The sequence below is a fragment of the Halichoerus grypus genome, chromosome 1, assembly GCF_964656455.1.
Source record: "Halichoerus grypus chromosome 1, mHalGry1.hap1.1, whole genome shotgun sequence".
In the NCBI taxonomy this organism is placed as follows: Eukaryota; Metazoa; Chordata; class Mammalia; order Carnivora; family Phocidae; genus Halichoerus; species Halichoerus grypus.
Window position 1 is genome coordinate 181,408,089 of NC_135712.1, and position 23,929 is coordinate 181,432,017.

The 23,929-nt window shown below is 40.6% G+C and overlaps 1 protein-coding gene across 5 annotated transcripts in view; it reads left to right on the forward strand.

Annotated features, from left to right (window-relative positions):
- The window catches only part of TAFA4 (TAFA chemokine like family member 4), a 175,248-nt gene extending 152,871 nt beyond the window's left edge, over positions 1-22,377 (forward strand). For all 5 annotated transcript variants that reach the window (XM_078076169.1, XM_078076180.1, XM_078076174.1 and 2 more), the window contains 3 exons: positions 2,228-2,383; positions 12,473-12,597; positions 20,828-22,377. In XM_078076169.1, the coding sequence (XP_077932295.1) occupies positions 2,228-2,383; positions 12,473-12,597; positions 20,828-20,839 (293 nt within the window). In that variant the 3' untranslated portion in view covers positions 20,840-22,377. The remainder of the gene's footprint in view (positions 1-2,227; positions 2,384-12,472; positions 12,598-20,827) is intronic.
- The last annotated feature ends 1,552 nt before the right edge of the window (positions 22,378-23,929 follow it).

A 23,929-nucleotide genomic window follows, 5' to 3' on the forward strand; every position in this document is an offset into this window, starting at 1 on the left:
CTTCCTGCTGAGCAGGGAGCCCAAAGGGGGGCTCAATCCCAGGACCCTGGGATCATGACCTGAGCCAAAGGCAGACGCTTAACAACTGAGCCACCCAGGTGCCTCGGAAATCAGCATTCTTGTTGTGTACATTTCATTGGGTTTATAGTTTTAATCACTTTATGCTTTCTTCTGTAGTAGATGGAAAACTTTCAGGATGGTGGTTTGATTCTCTGGGTACTGGTTCTGCTTTTATGTGTTTTACAAATGAAATTTTGCCTTAGTATTTGTTCTTGCCAGTGATTGAATTTTGTTTCCACCGAGAGTTAACATAGAAAAAAGGGCTAGAAAATTTTCAGAATAATATAGAGGTTGTTTTGTGGAAGGCTTGTTTTATCGATTAAAAATATTCCATAATTCAGATTTTTAAGCTAGTTTTGTGATTTGAAGTACATGCACCCACCAACAGAAACCAAGCAAAGCATTAGCCCCTGGGAATCTTTGGGGAAACCTGTCTTAATGAGTAGATGAGATTGCTTGTAATTCACAGAACAATTTATATGTAAATAGTATATGTGAAAATTGAGGGTGCTTGAAAAAGTTGTCTTTTACTAATAATTTCTAAACAGTGCCTCCACAGCCTTGTTTACATAGTTTTTATCAGAGCAGAGGTAAATCTCTCCAATCCTGCTATAGCCAGAGATGATAATTAGTTATCTATCACTGTGTAACAAATTAGCCCAATTCTTAGAAGCTTAAAACAGTCAACATATATAACTTCACACAGTCTGTCAGCAGCTGAAATCTGGGAGTGTCTTAGCTGGGTGGTCCTGCTTCAGGGTTATCAGACTGACTTTAAGCTGTTGGCTGGGGTTGGAGTCTTTGAAGGCTCGACCGGGGCCACTGGACCCACTGAGGGACATTCTACAAAATAACTGGCATGTATTCTTGACAGATGTCAAGGTTAAGAAAGATCAAGGCTAAAAAATACTTTCTGACTAAAGAAGGCTAAAGAAATGTGACAACTAAATACAATGTAGGTCCCTGAGTTGGATCCTGAACAAGGGGAATAAAGGCTAGAAAAGACATTATTAGGACAACTGGCAAAACTGTAGATCATGTAATAGCATCGTGTAAATAGCATTGTATCAGTGTCAAATGTCCTGATTTTGATAATTATGTAAGAGACTGTTTTTATTCTTAGGAAATAACCACTGAAGTGTTACTGAAGGGTCAGGGGGTATCATGTTTGCAAGTTACTCTCAAATGGCTCAGAAAGATATGTGAAAGAGAGTGAATGACAAGACAAAGAGGGTCACGTGTTAACAACAGCGTATCTGGATAAAAGGTCTTAGTTATTGCTGCTGTGACAAATCACTACAAGTTTAGTGGCTTGTTTCTGTAGGTCAGAAGTCTGGCACAGTGTAGCTGGATTCTCTGCTCAGAGTCTGACCTCTGGGTTAAAATCAAGGTATCAGCAGGCCTGCATTCCTTTATGGAAGCTCTGGGGAAGAATCTGCTTCCACATGTATTCAGTTTGTTGGCTGAACTCAGTTCCTTGTGGGTGTAGGACTGAAGTCACCATTTCCTTGCCTTTTGACCCCCAGATCTTTAAGCCAACAGTGATGCTTTGAATCCTTCTCATGTTTTCAATCTGACTTCCCCTTCTACTCTCTCTCTCTGATTTTAAGAGCTCATGTGAGCACATTAGCTCAAGTTCCTTCTCTTAAGATCAACCAGTTAGTAATTTAATTATTTTTATTTTATTTTTTAAAGATTTTATTTATTTATTTGAGAGAGAGAGAGAGTGTGCAAGCACAAGCAGGGAGAGAAAGGGAGAAGCAGATTCTCCGCTGAGCATGGAGCCTGATGCCGGGCTGGATCCCAGGTACCTGGGATCATGACTTGAGCTGAAGGCAGACGCTTACCTGACTAAGCCACCCAGGAATCCCCCAGTTAGTGATTTAAATTATATCTGCAAAATCTCTTTTGCCATGTAAGTAACATAATGGGTGTGATACCGGGGGTTGAAGATTCTGGGGGCTGAATTTCTGTCTACCACAGGTTTATAGAAATTTTTTGCACTATTCTTGACACCTTTATAAATATTTGAAATGACATCCAAACAAAAAGTTATAAAGATTCTTAAGCATGGTGCAGGAAGCTGGAAAATGTGGTCATGGTATTGTTCACATACTTTGTAGCTTCATTTTTTTCCTGACAGCACTGGGTCTGTTTTATCCATCAGGTCACCACCAAATCAAGCAAGGCACCTGTGAGGTGGTCGCTGTCCACAGGTGCTGTAACAAGAACCGCATAGAAGAGCGATCACAAACAGTCAAGTGCTCCTGCTTCCCAGGGCAGGTTGCTGGCACAACGCGGGCTCAGCCTTCTTGCGTTGAAGGTAAGACCTTTCTGGTCAGTTTCTCTACTCTTGCAAAAGTATGTAAAACCACCAACAACCTCCTTGCTTTACTGTCTTTTCAACTCAAAGAAAACTAGACTGCTTCCAGGTTAGCGTTGTTCCAAAAGTGAACATCATTGTAACTCCACACATTGCTTGGTGCATAAGGTAAGTTATTAATGATATTTCTCAAGGGGTCCTGATGGGGGAGTTCTATTACTAGACAATCAGGAAGATATGCTTTGATTTTTTTTTTCCTTCCCCAGCTGTCTTTCCAAATCTTATCCATCAAAGCACTTGCTTCCCTAGATACACTTTTCTCCCTGATTTCAAGCTCTCAACTCAAAAGCGATTAGCAGCTTATTTTTCCTCACCTCATTTTTAATGTTACAGACTGATATTCTCTTTATTTCTAGTTTACTATCTTAACAAACATTTATAAAACATCTCCTTTGGAGCAACTTCCCTGAGAACAGTTTGGGATCACATGTCATTTATTTGTTGTCTCCAAATCCCCTCGCAGAGTACTGTGCCAATGGGTTTTTTAAAAAATGAATGAATGTTGATGGGTTGTAGGTAGAGGGCTGGGATTGATTCCTTTTGGTGCCTCTGGCATCTTGTCGCACACACCTTGTTAGAAAGAAGTTATCAGTCCCCGGGGGCAGAGATACATGAGGTTAAGCCTTGTAGCACTTTCTCCACAGTGCCATGAAAACTCCCTAAACATGAATGCTTCCTGTCTTATTTGATGCATGTCTAAAGGTCAGCTATTAGAATAAACCTATGCATTCTTAACTCCAGAATCACGCAATCAAGAATAGTAATTGACCCATACCCCGCCTCCCTGACCAAACACAGGCACAGATTTATGGTCTGTATGATCACTAGTGGTATGTATCACTGTGAAAGCTGGAAAGTGAATATGGTCAACTTACCATCTACAGTTCCTCACAGAAACCCTGGGGGCCGAATGCATTGCTGAATTCAGATTTTTTAAAGGTAGCATAGTACATACAGCAACTGTTTCCTCACAAACCTAATGTCTTTTCTGGTTGTACCCCATAGTCACAGATGCTAATATTTCTACAATGAACTATGTAGAATATTCTTGCAGAATGGGATAGGGCAAGGATTAGAAGCTCATGTTAAATCAGGTTTTGCCGCCATCGTACAGAAGTCCTGTCCATTTTCAGAGCTTTTTGGATTTGGGGATCACAGATAAAGGATTGTGGATCTATAAAAAAAGATGAAGATTTTTAGCATTTAAAAAAAAGGCATTTTTTAAAAAAGATTTTATTTATTTGACACAGAGAGAGAGAGAGAGAGAGTGCGCACACAAGCAGAGGGAGGAGCAAAGGGAGAAGCAGACTCCCGCTGAGCAGGGAGCCCAATGGGGCTCAATCTGAGGACCCTGGGAATCATGACCTGAGCCAAAGGCAGGCTCTTAACTGACTGAGCCACCCAGGTGTCCCAAAAAAAGACATTGCAAAGAAATTTGCTAAGTTCTATCTCTCCAGCTGGGACAGCTGAGCATATTTATTTCCTCCATCAATTGAATCCAAACCACACCTATTTTGTCCCCTTGGTCTGTCTCAGATTCTCTGTGTTGCCATCACCCGCAGTCTAGGGGCTCACATTACATTCTGCCAAGCTTACTACTCCAGTCTCCCATTCTCTCCCCTGAGCCTTCTACAGAAGCAGAACTCATCATGTCCCTGCTGTATTTAAAACCACCCTTCAGTGACTTCCCACCATCTTTAAAATAAAATCCAAGTTCTTTACCATGGCTTATGAAGCCTTGCATAGTTTTGACTCTGTCTCCCTCCTCTTTCAACTACACTACCCCCGTCCAAGTGGGGGCATTTACGTTCTTTTAGATCGCCACACTCCTACCTATATCCTTTGCCTGAATCATTGCCGTCTTCCCCACAATACATATTTTGTCTACTTGATTCCTATTTTCCTTCCATATCTGCTGTAGGCTCTTGTATCTCCCTGTACTTCTAGTTCATGACCTGTATGCCATTATGTTTTAAGATCTTTCTGAATGTGTGCCTTCCCATTAGTCTGTAGGTTGCTTAAGGATGGAAACTGAGTCTCTTATTTCTCCCCACCCTCCCCACCCCAACTGTCTAGTGCATGAATGACTTTGAGCACAGGGGAGAACTGATTCATTTTCAGTAATCACAGATTGTTTTCAAATTCATGGTATCAACTGTGTTTGCTTGCTCTGTGGATTTTAAACTCCTTCAAGAACTTAAGAACTTATGAATTATAAACTTTCTACTCTATCCTTCATAGAATCTTTAGATATAAAAAGCCTTACACATTTATCTCAGAGCACTTTTATCAGCATCTGGAAAGTATAGATGGTGTGGCAATTAAATTTACTATCTTTCTTTTAGTAAAGGAAATATTAATACCTTATCCTCCAGTAGCTTGTTTTATATACATTTATTATGTGGTCCAAATCCCCTTTGGGCACCACTGTAAGAATAACTGCGTATCTGTTTGGTCAATCTATTTGTTTTTGTATATTTGTGTATTTAAGATAGGTCTCTAGAAAATGTGGTACATTTTAATATGAATGTGTTTTACCTAAATGGTATCACATTGTATATTTCTTAATCCAGCCAGCTATCAATATTAAGTTGTGGAGATCTTTGTGTGCTAGTACATACTGACCTATTGTGTTTATTTTTTTAATTGCTCCATAACATTCCATTGTATGGATAGGTTATAATTAGTTTAGCCATTCCTTTACTGAAGGACATTTTAGTTGTGTCTGTGTCATAACAGACTCCTAGGCTAACTAAATGATTTCCTTAGTGTTATAGGATCAGTAAGTGATAGAGATCAATGATTTAGTGTCTGAGCCGAGTCTGTGCAGTGGAAGGTTCTGTGATGATGTACATATTCTTTCTATATATCCTTAGCTCTATGTGTTGATGTCCATGTGCCCAGTATAATTGGTAACCACCAACCACATGTGGCTAGTGAGCATTCGAGATGTGCCTGGTATGAATTTAAATTTAAATGGGAACTTAAGACTAAAAGCTTCTCTGTCGGACGGTGCAGGATCAGCTTTATGTACCTATGTAACTTATGAGTACTACCTTTGTAGCCAGAGAATACCCAAACTCTGAAGGATAGGCTTGTGATTCTATCTTAATATTTGTATCCCCTGAACCTAGCAGAGCCTGGCAAACAGTCGGTGTTCAATAAATGTTTATTGGATCAAAGTCAGAGGAGGTGTGGAAAGTTGTCATTTAGATTCTAGTTAGGATGTATGTCTGTTTTCATATCCCCTTTGATCTTCTATTCCTTATCCGAATGTTTCCATTAGGGCTTTTTAGCTTTATCCCATAATAATCTTTATCCCATAATAATTATGCAGTATCATGCTGCTAGTTGGCTTGTGGAAAGACCTAGTCTCTGCTGGTAAGTTCCTCTTATCTTATTTGTCAATAAGAATGTGGAGAGGATCTAAAATATAACATTCACTTGATTTACATTTAAATTAAAACAAAGGCGAGGAGACATTGGAGCGGGGCACTAATTAATGTTGGCATAGAAAGTGGAATATCCTTATGCATTTCTGCTAATCCACAGCAGAGATACTTATCTAGTGTTTTCATTGCTTTTCCGTAAAATCATAGCTTTTATTAGTTAAAAAGGGAGAATAATTAGTTGGTTTTTGTCCTCCAATTTTTTTGGATATAATTAACTTATAAAGTCCTCCTGTATTATGGAAATGTGTCTGTACTCCACATTTGGGATTTGGGAGGAGGGGTGGGGAAGTACTTGATTAAAGTTGTGGTTACTTGGGTCCTACAAGAGACAATTGTGTAGCTGGGAAGCACGTTCCCTTTTGAATCTTTGACTGGTATATATACAAGGCTGGTTAGTGACAGTAACTGTATTCTCCACATTTATCAAAATACCACTCTATAGAGATAATGCTGAATGGTTTATGATAAAACGAGATAAATGCGTAGTACGATGAAGCTTCATTTATTTTGTTAGAGTGAATGCTTTCTAAACATTGGGTTTAAAAAAGACTGATAAAAGCTGAGGAATGGGAGGCAGCTGCTTTTTAAAGCTATTTGTTTTCTTTGGCTGATGCCTGAATTTGTGTTCTGAGATGTCAGAAATCACTTAGTGAAGGCCGAGAGTTCCCGTTCGTACTGCAGACAACTGATGTGGTTTTTATGGACTGTGTGATGAGGTACGGAGTTGGTCTTCAAGATGGGGTTTCACAGAGCTGTGTGACTGGGTGTGTTCTCTGTGCCACTTGCAAGATCAAGTGGTTTTCAGAGCTTTTCCCCGTGGCGGTCAGGTGAATGACAGAGAAGCGTACTTCGCAAAAGCACTGGGGGAGGTGGAAGGATGCACCTTGCATACCTTGGTTCATGGAGTTTTAATGTAGCACATTGTGCCCGGCATGTCCTAGATGCCGGGGGATAGGATGCTAATTAGACTCAGGTCTTGCTTTCCCGCAACAAACTCGAGAAAATGAAGGTACTTGAAGAGAGAGCAGAGAAGCGGTCAGAGATGGTGTCCCATGAGAAGCAGTGGGTCTGGTTTTACCAGGCAGGAGGGAACTAAGTGGTAAAGCAGGTAAAGCGTGTGCCAACGAGTAGGGGCAAGCGTGAGAATAAGTGTCTCTGTCGGGCTCTGAAGTGGTCGAAGACAAGGCTGGAGATGTAGACAGAGCCTTTGCTCTTAGAGACTTTCCATCAACTCAGATTGTAGGATTAATTCCTGCGTTCTGGGAATTTATATTCAAGGAATAGTGGATGAAGGAGAGTAGACCAGTAAGAAAGGGTATTAAGTGCTATCAGCAAAGTTCATATCCAATCCCCGAAGATTCCTGGAAAGGAAAAATGGGATCTCTGAATTTGCCAGGTCAGGTAGTTTGTCAGCGTAGGTTTCAGGGTGAGCCCTGGAGTAGCCAGGATTTGTGTGTGGGAGAGAGAGCAGTGAGACTGAGCCAGAGAAAGTGAGATTCAGAGAGAGAATATGCACATTCTCGCCTTGTAGGCTTGCCCACAATGGAGGCTCCAGGAGGGAAGAGAAGGAATAGAGATGGCATTGTGTTTACCATGTATTAAGGATTATGAGGTCTGCTGAACTAGCTCAGCCTCTCATCCGGGGCTGAGTACATCCCAATGTATATGACTGTAGATTAATTTTTTTAAAAGATTTATTTATTTGAGAGGAGAGAGAGAATGAACAGTGGGGGGGCAGAGGGGGAGAGAGAGGGACAAGCCGGCTCCCCGCTGAGCAGAGAGCCCGATGTGGGGCTCAATCCCAGGACCCTGAGATCATGACCCGAGCCGAAGGCAGACGCCTAACCAACTGAGCCCTCCAGGCACCCCGATTAATGTTTCTTAACCAGGGGTGATTTTGGCCACCCTAGGGATATTTGATGATGTCTGGAACCACTTCGGGGTGTTAAACTGGGGGAGAGGGTGCTACTGGCATCTAAAGGGTAGAGGCTTAAGATGCTGGTCACTATGGTACAAGGTGCAGTATAGACTCCTACAGTCAAGAATTACCCAGCCTCTAAAGTGCTAAGGTCAAGAAACTCTGCCTTACGGGCAGGTCATGGCTGGGGAGGGTTGTACTTGTGTGAGCTCACACTTTGTGGAAAAGACAAACCTAAATCACAAAAGATCATTCTGTACCTATTTATCCACAGCTTCACTCAGTACTCTGTAGAAATAACAATACCTTGTTATGTGTGAAGTGTGTGAACAAGTAAAATGTTCCTTTAACAAAAAATCATGTTCTCAGGACTACTTCTTTCCATGATACCTGGGTCAGGTTGGAATGGCTTCTTTTCTTTAAATAAAGATAGGCGGGGGGTCGGGGGAGGAAGGAGACCTGCTAATTTTTGTTATTTCAAGTTAACAAATGGCTTAAAGTTAATAAACCTTTCTTTAATGTTAATTTGCAAAGAAAATCTTGAAAGAACAATGTTAAGAGCAAATCAGCTAAATTATCTGAAAATCTCAGAGCATATTTTTGTGATTGTTTCCATTTTTAAGACAGTATATATTCTAGGAAGATGTGTTCATCTTTCGGTCTGTACCTTCAGTGTAAAAATACGCTTTTCTTTAGAAAAGCCTTAACTCTGTAAATGCAATGAAACGAGGTCAAAAAATGAAAGACCAACTCCTGAGAAGTGAGCCTGGTGTTGGTCTTACTCGAAGGTGGGTTTATAGAAATAGCTATATGAATACATCTTGTGTTTTATTTAATGTTTAATTGGGACAAGGGATAGAAAAAAATATCTCCATCTATTTTATACAACAGAGAGTACAGAAAATGCACCAAGAGCAAGATAGCTAATTGGTCCCATTACATTTTCACCTAGAAAACAACATCACAGAAAACACTAGTCACTACCATAAAACCAGAGTTTCACTGGTTTTTTTTTCTTCTTTCTTTCTGCATAAAACTAGAAATTCATTACAGGTTGGCAGCTTGAAGATAGGGATGTTTTGTATTTTCCTAAGTCAGGGAGGCATGGGGCTTTCTAAAGAATTTTATTTTAAAAATAGAAGTGACAAGACACTTTCTCATCTCTAGTATATTACGGTATTTTGAACAGGATAAAATAGATACCTCCTACAAACTTATTTTCCTATGAAGACAAGGCTCAGTTAAGTGGGCAGATGTTCTCAAGAGTTATTTAATAAAATCCTACTTCTGCATCCTTTGTCTCAGCTCAAAGCCCAGCTCAGTAGGCATTCAACACTGGAACTTCTGGGCTTTTTAATCACCTTATTCACTGGTGGGTGAAACCCTCAGTTGGTTCTCACCCTTGCTATGAGTTCCTTAGTCAGTCTTTAACGCATAAAGGAATTTGAAACTTTTATTATGGCTACTAGGGTGGCGCTCATTAAGACTTTCTTTTCTGAAAGAACATTTGCTGTTAAGTAAGTACGTCTCTAACACTTGGAGGGCTCCTCTTAAATGTATTCTTCACTCAAATATGAAAATGATTTTTTTTTTTTGGCAAATAGAAATATTTTAAATTTCAAGATAGGTTGCTCTTTTAAGGAACCTATTGTGATTCTGTCTTCAGAAAAATCACTCCATATTTTCCAGTTAAATGAAAGAAAACTGGTAAATAATTCCGCAAGAGCTTGATCATACATGCTTTCTTCTTTTGTTTAAATAAATTGAAAGCCTTAAACAAAATACTATGAAAGTCTTTTAATTTTTCTGTAGTTAAGAATTGGCATAGTTTTTGGTGATGAATGCCTGAATCTTTTTTTCCCCTCAAGCTCCTCTTCTAGATTTGGCATCAGAATGATCTTAGGACCCCATGAGGCCAGTGAGGAAGTATTAGCATTTCTTTGCTGTGAAGTTGACATAGAATGAATCAGATGATTTCCTCTGTAGGGAATTTATTCCCAGATTTCTCACTTTATACCTCAAGTGGTCTCCTTCAGACTCCTTTCTGTCCCAAATTGTTTACTATCCCCTGCCAGACTAGCTTTCCCAGGCACACAGTTTTCCCTGCCTTATTGCACCCCCTTGTTCAGAAACTTTCCATGGCTCCCTACCCCTTGGGGAATCCAGTCTAATCTGGAGTTGGCATTGAGAGCCGTTGAAGGTTGCTTCTCAGACCACCCACCTTGCTCAACTGGGTCTCCTGGCTTCCAGGTAGGTCACTCCCTGACCCAATGCACCGCGTGCCTTCACTGGGGCAGATCACTTGTCAGCTGCCTGGGCTTCTGTGGAATCCTCCATGTAGCCCTGGCCCCTGTCAAGAGTACATAGGTGCCCACTGCTGAGTGGCAGAGAATCTGCCTAAGGGAATGGTTTTAAAGATAAAAAAAAAAAAAAGTATTTTAAATTCAGCTGTAACTCTGTGTAAATATAACTTAAGCTCTGTCAACATTTATATAACTTCCGCAGTCCTGCAGATGGAATTTTAAATTGAGGGTTGGGAACCATGTCTTACTTATCTTTATATCTACTTGGGATTGGCCTAAGGTATTCAGAAGATAATGAAGGACTTTGAATCTGGTCAAACTCTACGTAGCATATGTTAATCTAACTATTATTATAAGTTGTGGTACAGCAGAAAGATTTGTAGATGCAGAGAAAGAAGTTGATTCTAGTACCTCCTCCCTCATTTTACTCACTTTGTGGAAAGCTCTCGTTTTTATTTCTGGCCATCTGCCCCCTCTTCTTGCTTCTGAAGGTTGTTGAGATAATCGAAAGAGGAACAGTATGTAAAAGGGCCTTGAAAATAACAAAGCTCCATACAGTGTTGAGGTGGGATTGTTGTAATATCAGTGACTGAAAAGAATACGGCTTTCTCAGACTTCGCCCAGGTGTCTCCATCCATCCACTCAAGTTCAGTGGCACTCTCTGACAAAATAAATAACCCATTTAGCTATATTCCTTTCTCAGTGCTGGCACCTTCTGACTTAAATAGCTTATGGTTCTTCTAGATCACAGTTCTAACTCATTGAGGTATGATTGGTTTATCAGATAGAAGCACAGTATTTGGCCAGAATCAGGAACGGTGGTTTTCATGGGGAGTAGACAAAATGTCTAGCCACTTCAGCTGATAATGAAATGGTCCAGCGCCCTAACCATGCCATATTGCGTTGGCCTGATAGGAGCAGAGTTTTTATTTTATTTTTTTAGATTTTTTATTTATTTTCTGACAGAGAGAGACATGGTGAGAGAGGGAACACAAGCAGGGGGAGTGGGAGAGGGAGAAGCAGGCTTCCTGCGGAGCCAGGGGCTCGATCCCAGGACCCTGAGATCATGACCTGAGCCGAAGGCAGACGCTTAACGACTGAGCCACCCAGGTGCCCAGGAGCAGAGTTTTTAATGCATGAGCTTGCTATGTTCCCTGCTTTTGTTACTGTCTCTACACCTCTAGTTGTTTCTCCTACAGATCTCTGGTGTGAGGGAGGGGTGTGACTTTAAGGGTTGAAGAAGGGGCTCTAGCATTAGAATGCCTCTGTCAAAGGGCCTCAGTTTTCTCTCCTCTACAAAATGCAGGAAATACATTTAGCAGGGTGCCTGACCCTCCAGAAAAAATAGCTATTAGGAATTCTCAAGACTTGTTTGAAATGGTAGGCAATGGTAGTTGGAATCAAATCCATTGGGGTATTTTTTTTTTTAACCAAAGTGCTGTTATTTCAACAGAAAAACAGGGCTCAACGACCCTCCCCCCTTGAACCTACACACCCTACCCGCAGCCCCAGATCTCTGACCTATACCATTTGTGAGCTCACCATAGAAACTGAATCACAATCCCTTTGTCCTTTGACTCTGTGGGAATACCCAGGCAAGTTGATAAGAGTTTCCTTAACGTGTCTTCATCTGTCTCCAAACCCAGAGAATTTTCTGCTTCCTCATCTTATTGGCAGATGGCAGCAGAGATGATGGGATAAGGGGGAAAGGGAATTCACAGGTGAGATCGCGAGTCTAGAATGTGGGCAAGTGAGGGAGCGCCACGCTCTTCCACCTTCACTTGGTTTCTGGTTGTTGAATTCAAGGTGTTACTCACCACTTGCTGGAACGGCATGGAGAGGTGAATGACTCTGTGATGGAAATGCTGACTGTTTTGGGTTGTGCCCCGACAACAGAGAGCATCAAATGTAACAACTTGGCCAGGTTTGCGTCCACCATTGGAGCCTACAAAATGATGACCACAGCAATAGCTAACATTTTCTGACAAACTAGTGCCTGGCCCCTGGTTAGCAGAGAGTTTGATATGGATTAGCTTTATCCTCTTGACATCTGTGGCGAGCTTCTATTATTATCCCCAATTTACAGATGAAGAAATTGAGGCCAAGAGGAGTTAAATAACTAGTCGAAGGTCATTGGGAAAAAAAAAAAAAAGTAGCATGGCCAAGTTCAAATCCAGGCATGCTGCAAAGCTTGGCATCTTACTCTTATCTAAAGCATAATTCTTTAAATTTACTTACTGTGAAATAGTTCTTACTAACAATCTTTGAAGTCAGTGTATTGATCCGTATGAGCTTTATGTTGTCCATAGTTGGAGGAAGCAAGTATCACAAACATTATGTGGCCTTTGTCTTACAGCTTCCATCGTGATTCAGAAATGGTGGTGTCACATGAATCCTTGCTTGGAAGGAGAGGATTGTAAAGTGCTGCCAGATTACTCAGGTTGGTCCTGTAGCAGTGGCAATAAAGTCAAAACTACAAAGGCAAGTATAGACACATGCAGTTCTCCTTTACAACTTCCGCAGATTATTAACTATGCGGTTTTCCCCCCTTCCTTTTATCCTGGCACCACGGCATTATTTTATGTTGAGCCACCCTATTACTTTGGCCTTTTGAAAAGCCCATTTCTGAGTATTGCCCTTTATGTCTGATTTTACAGAGCAGTGATTTGGGGGATGAACTTGTTATTTTAGGCAGGGCCACGAAATTCATTACAGCTCCTTCAAGAGCCCAGTTTAAAATAAAGGGATCGGAGTTGACAGGCCAGCGTATCAAAACAGCACGGCGAGGTTCCACACACAGTTGACTTGCTGAGGGAGGGATACTTCCTGGGAGGAGTTTTAATAGGTGGAGACTCAAATTCAAGGTGTCACAAGTCAAGAGTTGCCTCCCCACAGTGATCCTCTGTCCAGGCCACCCTGTCTCAGAAGGGTACCGCCATCCACCCAGTTCTTGAGCCAGAAATCTCTCTGCCTTAATGTCCCCATGTCCCATCTATTATTGGTCCTTGGGACTGTTCCTCCCAACTCCCTCCTTGAGTGTGTGTCACCATCCTTACCACAGGGGTCCTGTCCCCACCATGTCTCATCTGGAGGACTGAGTTGCTGCCTCATTCTCCACACGATGACTCCCATCACTTTTGTGAAATGAGATCTTCTAAGCTAGTCTGTCTCTCTTGCTACAACTGGTCTTGCCAGTCTGGTGCTTCACGAAGGGAGGTGGCTTGGTGGGTTATTTACTCTTTTTTTTTCCCCCGTTTCAGCCTTCTGTTGGTACCTCTTACCATGGTGCCTTTGTGGTTGCAAAGGAAGGTGTTCTTCATGGAACGTGCTTCCCTCCTTTCTTTTCTACTTCACCGTTATTTCTTCAGAGTCCGTCACTGATTGGATTCGTGTCTCGTGTATCTCTGAGCATTGATTATGGTTCTACTTTACATGGCAGGGTGTCCTGAGGTGCTTAGCACCTAGAGCTTTCTCTCTAGAAGAGACCTATGAGGTCAGGCCCCATGTTTGCAGTGACCTTGATAGTCCCATAATAAAAGATTACATTTAGAACAAATGGTAACATTTTATAGAAAACTGTAAATGTAAATTTTAGCTGACATCAAATACAAAATTAATAGTACAGTAAGTCAGACGATTAGTTACCTGGTTAAAATCATAATTTCAGGCTCAAAACTATTTAACATTAATTGTAAACTTTTTGTAAGTAATATAAAGATGACTAGGATAAATAACCTGATACGGGCATATCTCATTTTATCGTGCTTTGCATAGACTGTTTTGTTTTTTGTTTTTGTTTTACAACTTGAAGGTTTGTGGCAACCCTATATCAAGCAGGTGTCTTGGCATCATTTGCATTGGCTCATTTAGTGTTTCTGTGTCACATTTTGGTAATTCTTGCAGTATTTCAAACCTTTTCATTACTTGTTACGGTTATCAGCGATCTTTGATGGTCCTATTATAATTTTAGGGTGGCAGCCCTGTAAGATGGCAAACTTAATATGTACACCTATGTGTTCTCTTCCCCGGTCTATCTTCCTCTCCTGGGCCTCCTTATTTCCCGAGATACAACAATATTGAAATGAGGCCAATTAACAAACCTACACGGGCCTGTAAGTGTTCCAGTGAAAGGAAGAATCACATGTCTCTCGCTTTAAGTCAAAAGCTAGAAATGATTAAGCTTAGTCAGGAGGCCCTTGTTCAAAAGTCGAGATAGACCCAGATCTAGGCCTCTTGCACCAAACGATTAGCCAAGCTGTGAATCCAAAGGAAAAAGCCATGAAGGAAGTCTTAAAATACTCCAGTGAACACACAAATGATAAGAAAGGGAAACAGCCTTTTTTGCCCATATGAAGAATGTTTCAGTGGTCTGGATAAAAGATCAACCAAGCCACAACATTCCCTTAAACCAAAGCCTGATCCAGAGTACGGCCCTAACTCTCTTCAGTTCTGTGAACGTGCAGAAGAACAGTTTGGAGCTAGCAGAAGTTGGTTCCTGAGGTTTAACAAAGAAGGTATGTCCGTAACATACAAGTGCAAGGTGAAGCGCCAAGTGCTGATGTGGAAGCTGCAGCAAGCTGGCTAAAATAAAGAAGGTGGCTACTCCAAACAACAGATTTTCGTTGTAGACAAAACAGCCTCCTAAGGGAAGAAGATGCTATCCATGACTTTCATAGCGAGAGAGGAGAAGTCAATGCCTGGCATCAAAGCTTTGAAGGACAGGCTGACTCTTGTGAGGGGTTAATGCACCTGGTGACCTTAGGCGGCAGACAATGCTCAGTTACCATTTCAAAAATCCTAGAGTCCTTAAGAATTAGACCAAATCTACTCTGTCTGTGCTCTAGAAATGCAACAAAGCTTAGATGTCAGTTTATCTGTTTACAGCTTGGTTTGCTGAATATTTAAAATCCACTATTGAGACTTATTGCTTATAAAAAGATTCCTTTCTAAATATTACCACTCAGTGACAATGGACTTGGTCCCCCAGAAGCTCTGATGGAGATGAATGTTGATTAATGTTTTCATGGCTGCTAACATGACTCCTTGATCCAAGGGCTGCAGAATGGATGTCATTTAGTCTTTCTTATTATAAGGCTGCAACTGCCACAGATGGATCTGGGCATGCTAGATGCCATCAAGAACATCGCTGATTCATGGGAAGAGGTCAAAATTAACAGGCGTTTGGAAGAAGTTGATTTTAACACTCATGGACAACTCTGAGGGGTTCAAGACTTCAGTGGAGGAAGTCACTGGGGATGTGGTGGAAATAACAAGAGAACTAGAATTAGAAGAGGAGCCTGAACATGGGAATAAAGTGCTGCCATCTCATGAGAAACGTAATTGATGAGGAAGCACTTCTTATGGACGAGCAAAGAAAGTGTTTTTTTTGCGATGGCATCTACTCCTGGTGAAAATGCTGTGAAGATGGTTGACGTGACAACCAAGGATTTAGAATCTTACATCAACTTGGTTGATAAGCAGCAGCAGGGCTTAAGAGGATTGTCTCCCAGTTTGAAGTTCTGCGAGTAAAATGCTATCAACAACATGGCATGCTATAGAGAAGTCGTTCATGAAAGGAAGAGTCAGTCAGTGTGGCAGGCCAGATGGTCTTGCTAAAAGAAATTGCCACAGCCACCACCACCCCGATTCTTCAGCATCCATCAACATCAAGGCAAGACCGTCCACCAGGAAAAAGATTAGGTCTGGATACAAGCTCAGATGAGGGTTAGCATTTTTTGTGTGCTTTTAAATTAAGCCATGTACATTTTTGTTTAGACAAAATGTTATTGCACACCTAAAAGAGTACAGCACAGTATAAACATAACTATTATAGGCACTGGGAAACCAAAAAATTACTTTGGCGTGCTTTATTATGATACTCATTTTATTGTGATGTTTCCTTTATGGCAATACTTGCTTTCCTGGGCTGGTCTGGACCCAAACCTGCAGGCCTCTGAGTTACGCCTGCATGTGCTCTTATATCCAGAGCAGTGGAAGTTCGTGGAGTCCTTTGCTGGTGGAGGAAGGAGGTTAACGCTCCCATCATTTCTATCAAGTCCGCTTCTAAGCTACTCCAAATTAACTTCCAATCTATGTAAACCCAAGTGTGCTTGCTAAGCAAACTCTGCCTTAAAGTAATTCCACTCTCCTTTCCCCACTGGCCCCTTTCAGCCCTTTTTTCCCTATCCCCTTCCTGAGTAAAAATCTTGGAGCTGCCAACAAGCTGGGGTCTTACATCCATCATTGATAAAAATTTCCTTTTATCCTATTGCTTGTAGACTAACAGTCAGAAGGTTATACTTGTATTGATCTTTATATATAAATATAAAATAAGCCATGAGCACAAGCCAACCGTGTTCCGGAAAAGAATGTGTCTAAGTAGTCTCTTGCTGGAGCGGCTCCCTCTCTATTTATGTGCAGTTAGAGCATTTGCAGGAAGCAAACCTTTAGGGGCATTTTGGCTCTCTGTGCTGGGAATATAAGTTTGCTCTAGCTAAATCCTCAATGGTAGTGACATTTCATTTGGCACTTTTAAAGTTGTAGAAACATAATACAGTTCCCTAAGCCATAATGATACTTAGCTGCTTTTTTTTTTTAGTGATATGCCACTTGAGAATAATCTTGAAGTAGTAAAACTTTGTTTCCTTTATTAATCCAAGTCATTGTGACTTGAACTGCATAAAACATTCTATGTCTTTTATGGATCTTATGAACAGAGTAAATTCATTTGTAGAGGTGTAACTGGCTTCCTGGGAGAGCTTAGTACCCTCAGAAGCTGTGTCTTTTTCTTAAAATAGACAGCAACCTTACACCACAAGTATGACAGAGGTCCTACAGAGGTAAACCATTGCAGCCCTAGAGGGGGTATAACAAAGTAGTTTTCATTTTCCTTAAACAGTTCATGTATAGCAACATCAAAACATGGAAACGTTGAAAAAATATAATCCTGCAGTAAGCCACCTATGTCAGAATTTTGTTTTCCATTTAAATGCAAATATGAAAAGAGTAAGCAGTCAAGTTGAGCTATTAACAGACTTAGATGAAGATATGACAACGAGGGGGACCATTTCCAAGCCAGTCATCCGGTCTTTTCCAGGGGTAAAAAGGTAGCTGTGAGTTTATTCTGCCTCTACAGTTTTCAGTGTTTCCAGAGAGAACTTCAGCTACTAGTTCTCATGGAGAACTACAACTCTCATTGTCATCCAGCCTCAGTTTTCCTTTACATTTGAGTTGTTCATATTAAAGCTCCTAACAACTGCACGATGTTGTTTTATCACCACAGTGAACCACTGGCCAGGGCTGTTTTTTGTTTGAAAATGGAAGTAAATCATAGTGAATTTCAAGAAATTTTAGATTTGTCATGTTTTTATTTTTCCAACATCTGCGGGTGAAGAGCTATGTCTTAGGAGCTGTAGTTCTCAACCAGGGGTAATTTTTCCATCAAGGGGATATTTTTAGTTGCCACACGTTGGGGAATGGAGGTTTTATGGACATTTTGTGGGGAGACGCCAGACAGGCTGCTAAAAATCTTAAAATGCACAGGAGGGCCCCCCCATAGCAAAGAATTATCTGGCTCCAAATGTAAATAGTGTTGGGGTTGAAAAAAATCTGCTTTAGAGAATTTTTTTTTTTCTTCTTTTTGGTAGCTCTTTGTAAGCATCTTATTTGATTCTCTTACTTCATGTAGCTCTTCAAAGTTTCCACTTAGTATCTACATGTTTCCAATATTTCATATTAGAAAACTAGAGATAGGAGTTAATGTAAACAACAGGGCAACACCTCTCACCCTCAAGATCTAAGATGATCCAGTCCTTACGGTATCTTCCTTGGAACGTGCTCTAAATGGTAACCTTCCCTCTGTTTCTTAGGCTACCACCATGGATCATCCTCATTCTCTCTTGACCAAATATTATAATTATTTAATGGTAACAGTGGCTGCAGGAAACTTATCATGGGAACGTGTATCCACCGTTTTGAGCCCCACCCCTAGGGTATTCTGGTATAGTAAGTCTGGGATGGGGCTTAGCAAACCATTCTCAAAAATTTGTTCTTATGTTGATTCTCATTTAACCAGGCTCTGTACCTGCTCTGTTCTTGCCTTTATTTCCCTGCCTAGATTTCTCCTTGGTGAGAGACCACCAATGGATTCCCATGGGTAACAGAAAATAGAGTATAAGCACCTTGAGATGAGCCATCAATATGACTCACCCAATAGACCATGTATTTCCATATCCCACTGCTGCCTTCTTCATCTGTTCCCTTTTATAAAATTCTACTTGTCTTTTAAGGTCCAGCTGAGACGGATCCTTTAGCCAGAAGTCTTGTCTTTCTTGATCCCTAGGGCCAGAGCTTGAAATACTCAGAGTACCCTGTCATGTGAGAGTGGAGCTAGTATTGGTAATTAGCAACCTTATGTCCACCAAAATCCAAAGCAACAACGAACCTTCCATATACAGTTAGCAAAATGAAAATTTGACAGGAGAATAAATCGTAAAGAATCTTACCATTCAACTTTAATAGAGATCAACTCCAGAACGAGCTGGGCATGCAAAGCTTCCTTAACCTAGATATAGGTTGCTACCTGGCTGTGAACACTGTTAACTTATATGCGTGGATGCATGGCAGATCCATGAGGAGCTAATGGGATAAGAGCCACGCTTTCCTGAGTGTCAACCACATGCCAAGCCCTGGGCCACGCCATTCACATCTCACTTACTCTTCAGTACAACTGAAGGGAGCAGGTGCTAATTTAACATTTAGCAGCTGAAGAAGCTAAAGCAGTGATTGATAGTTCTCCCCATCCTACAAAATTACCATCGCCATTATCTGGGTATTTGAGATCAAGACTTTGCTTGAATCCTCATTCTCTCACATCCGTTGTCCTCATTTTCACAAGTCCTGTTGGCCTCACCTTTCATCACTTCTACCAATGTGATCCCTTTAAGTTGGCAGTCTGGCCATGCATCCCTGGTCTCCTCTTTGTGCCCCAGGTGGAAAAAGGCCAAAGTTCTTCTCCCGGGTAGTCAGGGCTCCCTTGTCTCCTTCAAGCAGCTCCTCATATGACAACCTCTAGAAATCCATAGAGCCCTACCCTCTTGGCCCTAGTATCTTTTTGTCCATAGCACCTATCACTTGCTGACATGTCGTTCCTTTGCCTGTTGGTCCAACTATTTCCTCTACAGTAGGAGTCACCAAGCTGTGGCTTGCAAGCCACACTCAGCCCTTGGCCTATATTTTGTGGTCTGTGAGCTAAGACTGGACTATATGGTTTTAAAGGGTTGGGAGCAATCAAAAGGAAAAAATGTTTCATAACATGAAAATTACACGAAGTCCCAATTTCAGTGTCTACAACTAGAGTTTTACTGGAATAAAACAATGTCCATTAGTTTACATGCTGAATTGTCTATGCTCCTTTTGTGTTATAAAGGCTAAGTAGTAGTGGCAGTAACTGTATGGCGTACAATGCTGAACAAATTTCTGTCTGGTCCTTTACCTAGAATAAGGCTAGCATACTTGTTCTATAAACTCCACGAGGACAGGGTTTTTGTTGTGTTTGCTATAGTATTTCCCTCACAAACAAAAGGGCAACTATATTGTAGAATATCTAAAATAAAGGCTATATGTCAATTAATAGCAAATCTGAGGTTTGAATAAATACTTGATTGGGTCTAAAGGCCAGGAGTGATGTCTTTTTCACGCTGTAGGCCTGTTAAAGTCTCAAGCTTTTGGGTTTTTCCCCCCTCTAGCTTGTGTATGGATTATCTAACCTGTAAAATACCTTACACCTTACCTGACCAAATAAAACTCAAGAAACTGCTAATCTTTTTTCTTATAAGTATTTAAAAATAGAGAAAACAACAGTACACTTCTTAATGAATGTCTGTTTCTAGTAATTATGGCAGTTTTCTAAAAGAACCTATTTCTTTTATTAAGGATTTATTTATATGAGAGAGCATGCAACGAGAGAGAGAGTCAGGGCAGGGAAGAAGGAGTGGGAAAGAGAATCTCAAGCAGATTCCCTGCTGAGTGCAGAGCCTGACCTGGGGCTCAATCTTCCTGAGATCACCACCAGAGCCGAAATCAAGAGTCAGATGCTCAACCAACTGAGACACCCAGGTGCCCCATAATAACTTATTTTTAAAAATAAAAGTTAACTACATTAAAAAAGAGGGGGATGCCTGGGTGACTCAGTTGGTTAAGTGGCTGCCTTTGGTCAGGTCACGATCCCCGGGTCCCACCTTGGGCTCCCTGCTCAGCGGGGAACCTTCTTCTCCCTCTCCCCCTGCTCGTGCTCTCTCTCACTCTCTCTCTTGAGTAAATAAAAGTTAACTACATTAAAAAGTAAGTAACAAAGGTAACATTTTCAGATCGACATACGCTGATCTTAATTGGTATTCATTTGAAAAAAAATGTAGTGCCTTCAAGAAAGCATGCTCAGCAGGCATACATTAACTCTGTGGGCAATGAATGTACCTAATCTGATGGGTTTTTTATAACTCAACAATATACCAAGCTAAGGTACATAATACCATGTTGTGGAAGTCTTTGTGCATGTTTTCTTTGCAACCTGGAAGCAAGAACTGTGAAGAAGAATTTGATTTGAACAGTTGATTTGGTGAGGTTGAGACAGGGACTTCTGGGTCTGGTAGCAGAAAGTACTGTCTTCAGTGGGGATGAGATACTGAATGCTCACTTATTTAATTTGTTTTAGGTAACACGGTAGCGAAGAGAGGTATGCTTAATCCTGGAGGAGCGACAGGATGCAGAGGTCTCTTAATTGGATTACTGTCCTGGCTGGTTTGGGGGAAATTGTCTCAGATTTCAGCAACATCACATTCGCATGTGTGTGCTGTAAGGAGAGTCATTTACTTAACTGTCTCAGCCCTCTCCGCTTCATGATTTTATTACATTGAATTATAGCTATGGGCTGCCACACAATTCACATCCTATCTGGATCCCGAGGAACATACCTCCAAGAAACCCTGGAGGAACAAAGCAGAGACTTCAAAATGGATCTCCACTGGGCCTTCCATGTCTTTCTGCCTTCACAAAGGAACATGGACGGGTTCACAGGGTCCTTATTCTGTTCCTCTTTTGAACGTTTCCTTTAGCCCTTGAATTAAAGTGGTTTGAAAGGGATCTCAGTACCAAAACATTTTGGCAAAACATATTTGCAGATATAGATTAATGAACTCTGATTAACTGGTGAAGAAAATTCATTTTATAAATCCCGACGAATAGACTTATCGGGGTTATTGTGTGTGTATTTGTATTTTTGCTTTAGAGGATTTAAATTTTTGCATTTTAAGTTCTATTGTCAGGTTAGCAGAAATAAAATAACATTTTAACTTCTGTGCACCATTTTACTGAGTGCTAAGGAAGTATATCTCAACTCTAATATTTTATAACCGAAGCTTGATCATGACATATTCACAAAAGAAATAAAACCTGTTGGGATTTTTATGGCTTAGGTGTAGTCATAAAGGTAAATCACTTAAAATATAAAACAGTCTCTGTTAGATCAAGGGTGATTTCTAAGATCCAGTTTGTGTCAAATGTATTAAAATATTTTGTTTGAAATGTTGAATTTTTAGGCTGTAAATGATTTATTCTTAGCTGTTCTCTCATTTGTTAGTTGTTTTATTTCTTTAAATGTAAGTAAAATCTGAGTCATTTTTTTCTTGGTTTAATGATTTTGCAGCAGACGTGTGTCCACATATTCTCAGATGCTGTCATGCAGAAATATATTACAGATGAAAAGTGACTGACCCAGATTTTAAATGCATAATGTCATTAAAACACATACTACTGTAATATAGGATTTTATATATTAAGAAATGCCAAAAACATCCTTTCTGCACTGTTAATTATCCCTGTCCTTTCACAATTGGGGGGGGGGGAGAGAATATTACTATAACATTTATAGCAGTAACAATTACATCTACTTGATTTTAGTCTTGCAAAAAGAATGGAAATAGGGGACATCGATTTGTTGGCTAACTTTGTTTGAATTTGACGGGATGCTTACTAGAATTATTATTGTCCTATTAGTAAGTAAAAAATTCATTCTGCTGATGGCACGTAAGTTTTTGTGATTATTTTATTGCCTTAAGACTTCATGTTAATACCCTAGGCTTGCAAATTTTAAATGCAAACGTGAAAAATAAAAATTATACTTAATTTTGGGCATGTGAACTGTATGGCAAACTTAAGACCTCAACAGGTAGCATTAAAGATAATTTAAAATCTAGGGAGATTTAAGTTGAGGACCATGCATGATGCTTTATATACTCAGCTGCCTTTACTATAGAACCCTCCATTGTAAGAGGAGAGGGTTAAAAAAAAAACAATTTTATGGTATTTGAAAGAATGTCTCCATCTTTTGCCCATACATCTGATGTAGTACGCCAAAAAAGATCAAGTTAAAATGACACTGCTTCACCTTGAGGTACATTTCTAGGGTGTAAACTACTTTGGGGGAGTAAGTGGTCCATTAGGGAAAATAGCGGGTATCACAACTGCCACTTCATCCATTATTGCTTCAAAGTATACTTTTTATCAAGTTCAAAAGTTAGTCCTAAAATGGAGCTTGCACTGCAGAAGCATTTTAATGTTATCATTCGTATACCTTTCCTGGAGGGAAGTAGATAAGACAGTTTTCTATGTATTCCAGAATTTAAAGCAAAGATACCAAGGGTGTTGTGAGAACATTAGTCATGTCAGCATTAAGCCCACTAAGTGTGGTAGTTGTGATCTCAACACCTGAAGACTTTCAATTCTTTTATCTTAAAACTTGACGCTGCCCAGCAAGGGCTGTGGACTTAGCCTGGGCCTCTCCAAAGGAACCAGCAACCTCCTAGATTTTATAGCTTTCCCTCAGATCCAGATTTGTTGCTCTAAACCATATGGACCTCAACTATATACATGGGGAACTCTACTCATTCAACAAACACTTAATGAAGACCCTCCAAGTGATCTACCCTTATACACACAAATCCGTTTTTCTTCTCTCCGTTAGGTCTTTATGAATATTCCCATTTTATAGAATTTAGGACCAATAAAATTAAACTTGCCCAAACTCACACAAGTAGTTACTACTAGAAATTATATAATGAGGAATCATGAAAAAAAGATCAGAAACTGTAGATTTACTTTTCCTTGAGAGCTTTTGGGATAATCTATACTAATCCTGTGTCTTAGGGTGTCAGGGAAATTGGCTAGCCTTAGAATCTGGCTAGCATCTGACCTACTTTATCAGGGTTCAGCACTTGCACTCTTTGCCATGATCTTATAATGTACCAATACACTGATGAAAAATCTCACTGCTAACATTTTTAAGTTGGGCAAAAGGAGATGGTTCTTTCATCTTAAGAAGTCCCAGAACTGACCTCCTCCCACGGACACACAGACTCTACAACTCAATATAGAGCAATTCCTCCTGAAGAAAAACTGAGTGCTGACTGAATGGCTTTGGCACAACCAATGATAGAGGGACCGCCTAGAGAAGAACAAGACAGAGGGAGACATAGTAACGATGGGAACCCTACCCCTGATGTGATGATCTGCACTAGGGACAGATATCACTGAGGGGCCTGTATACAGACTCACCTGCCTTAGGACACAGCAAAGAAACAGCCATTTATTTAAAGGGCAACTACACCGTAAGTGAAGGAAAGCCATTTACTAACTCTAGAGCATTTGCCAAAGTGTGAGGACTCTTTGAACTCTCTTTGGGGTCTGAGGTGCCACCAGGCACCACTGTTTATATAACCCTTGACCTTGATAGTGTAGATGGGAGCAGGGCCCAGGCACT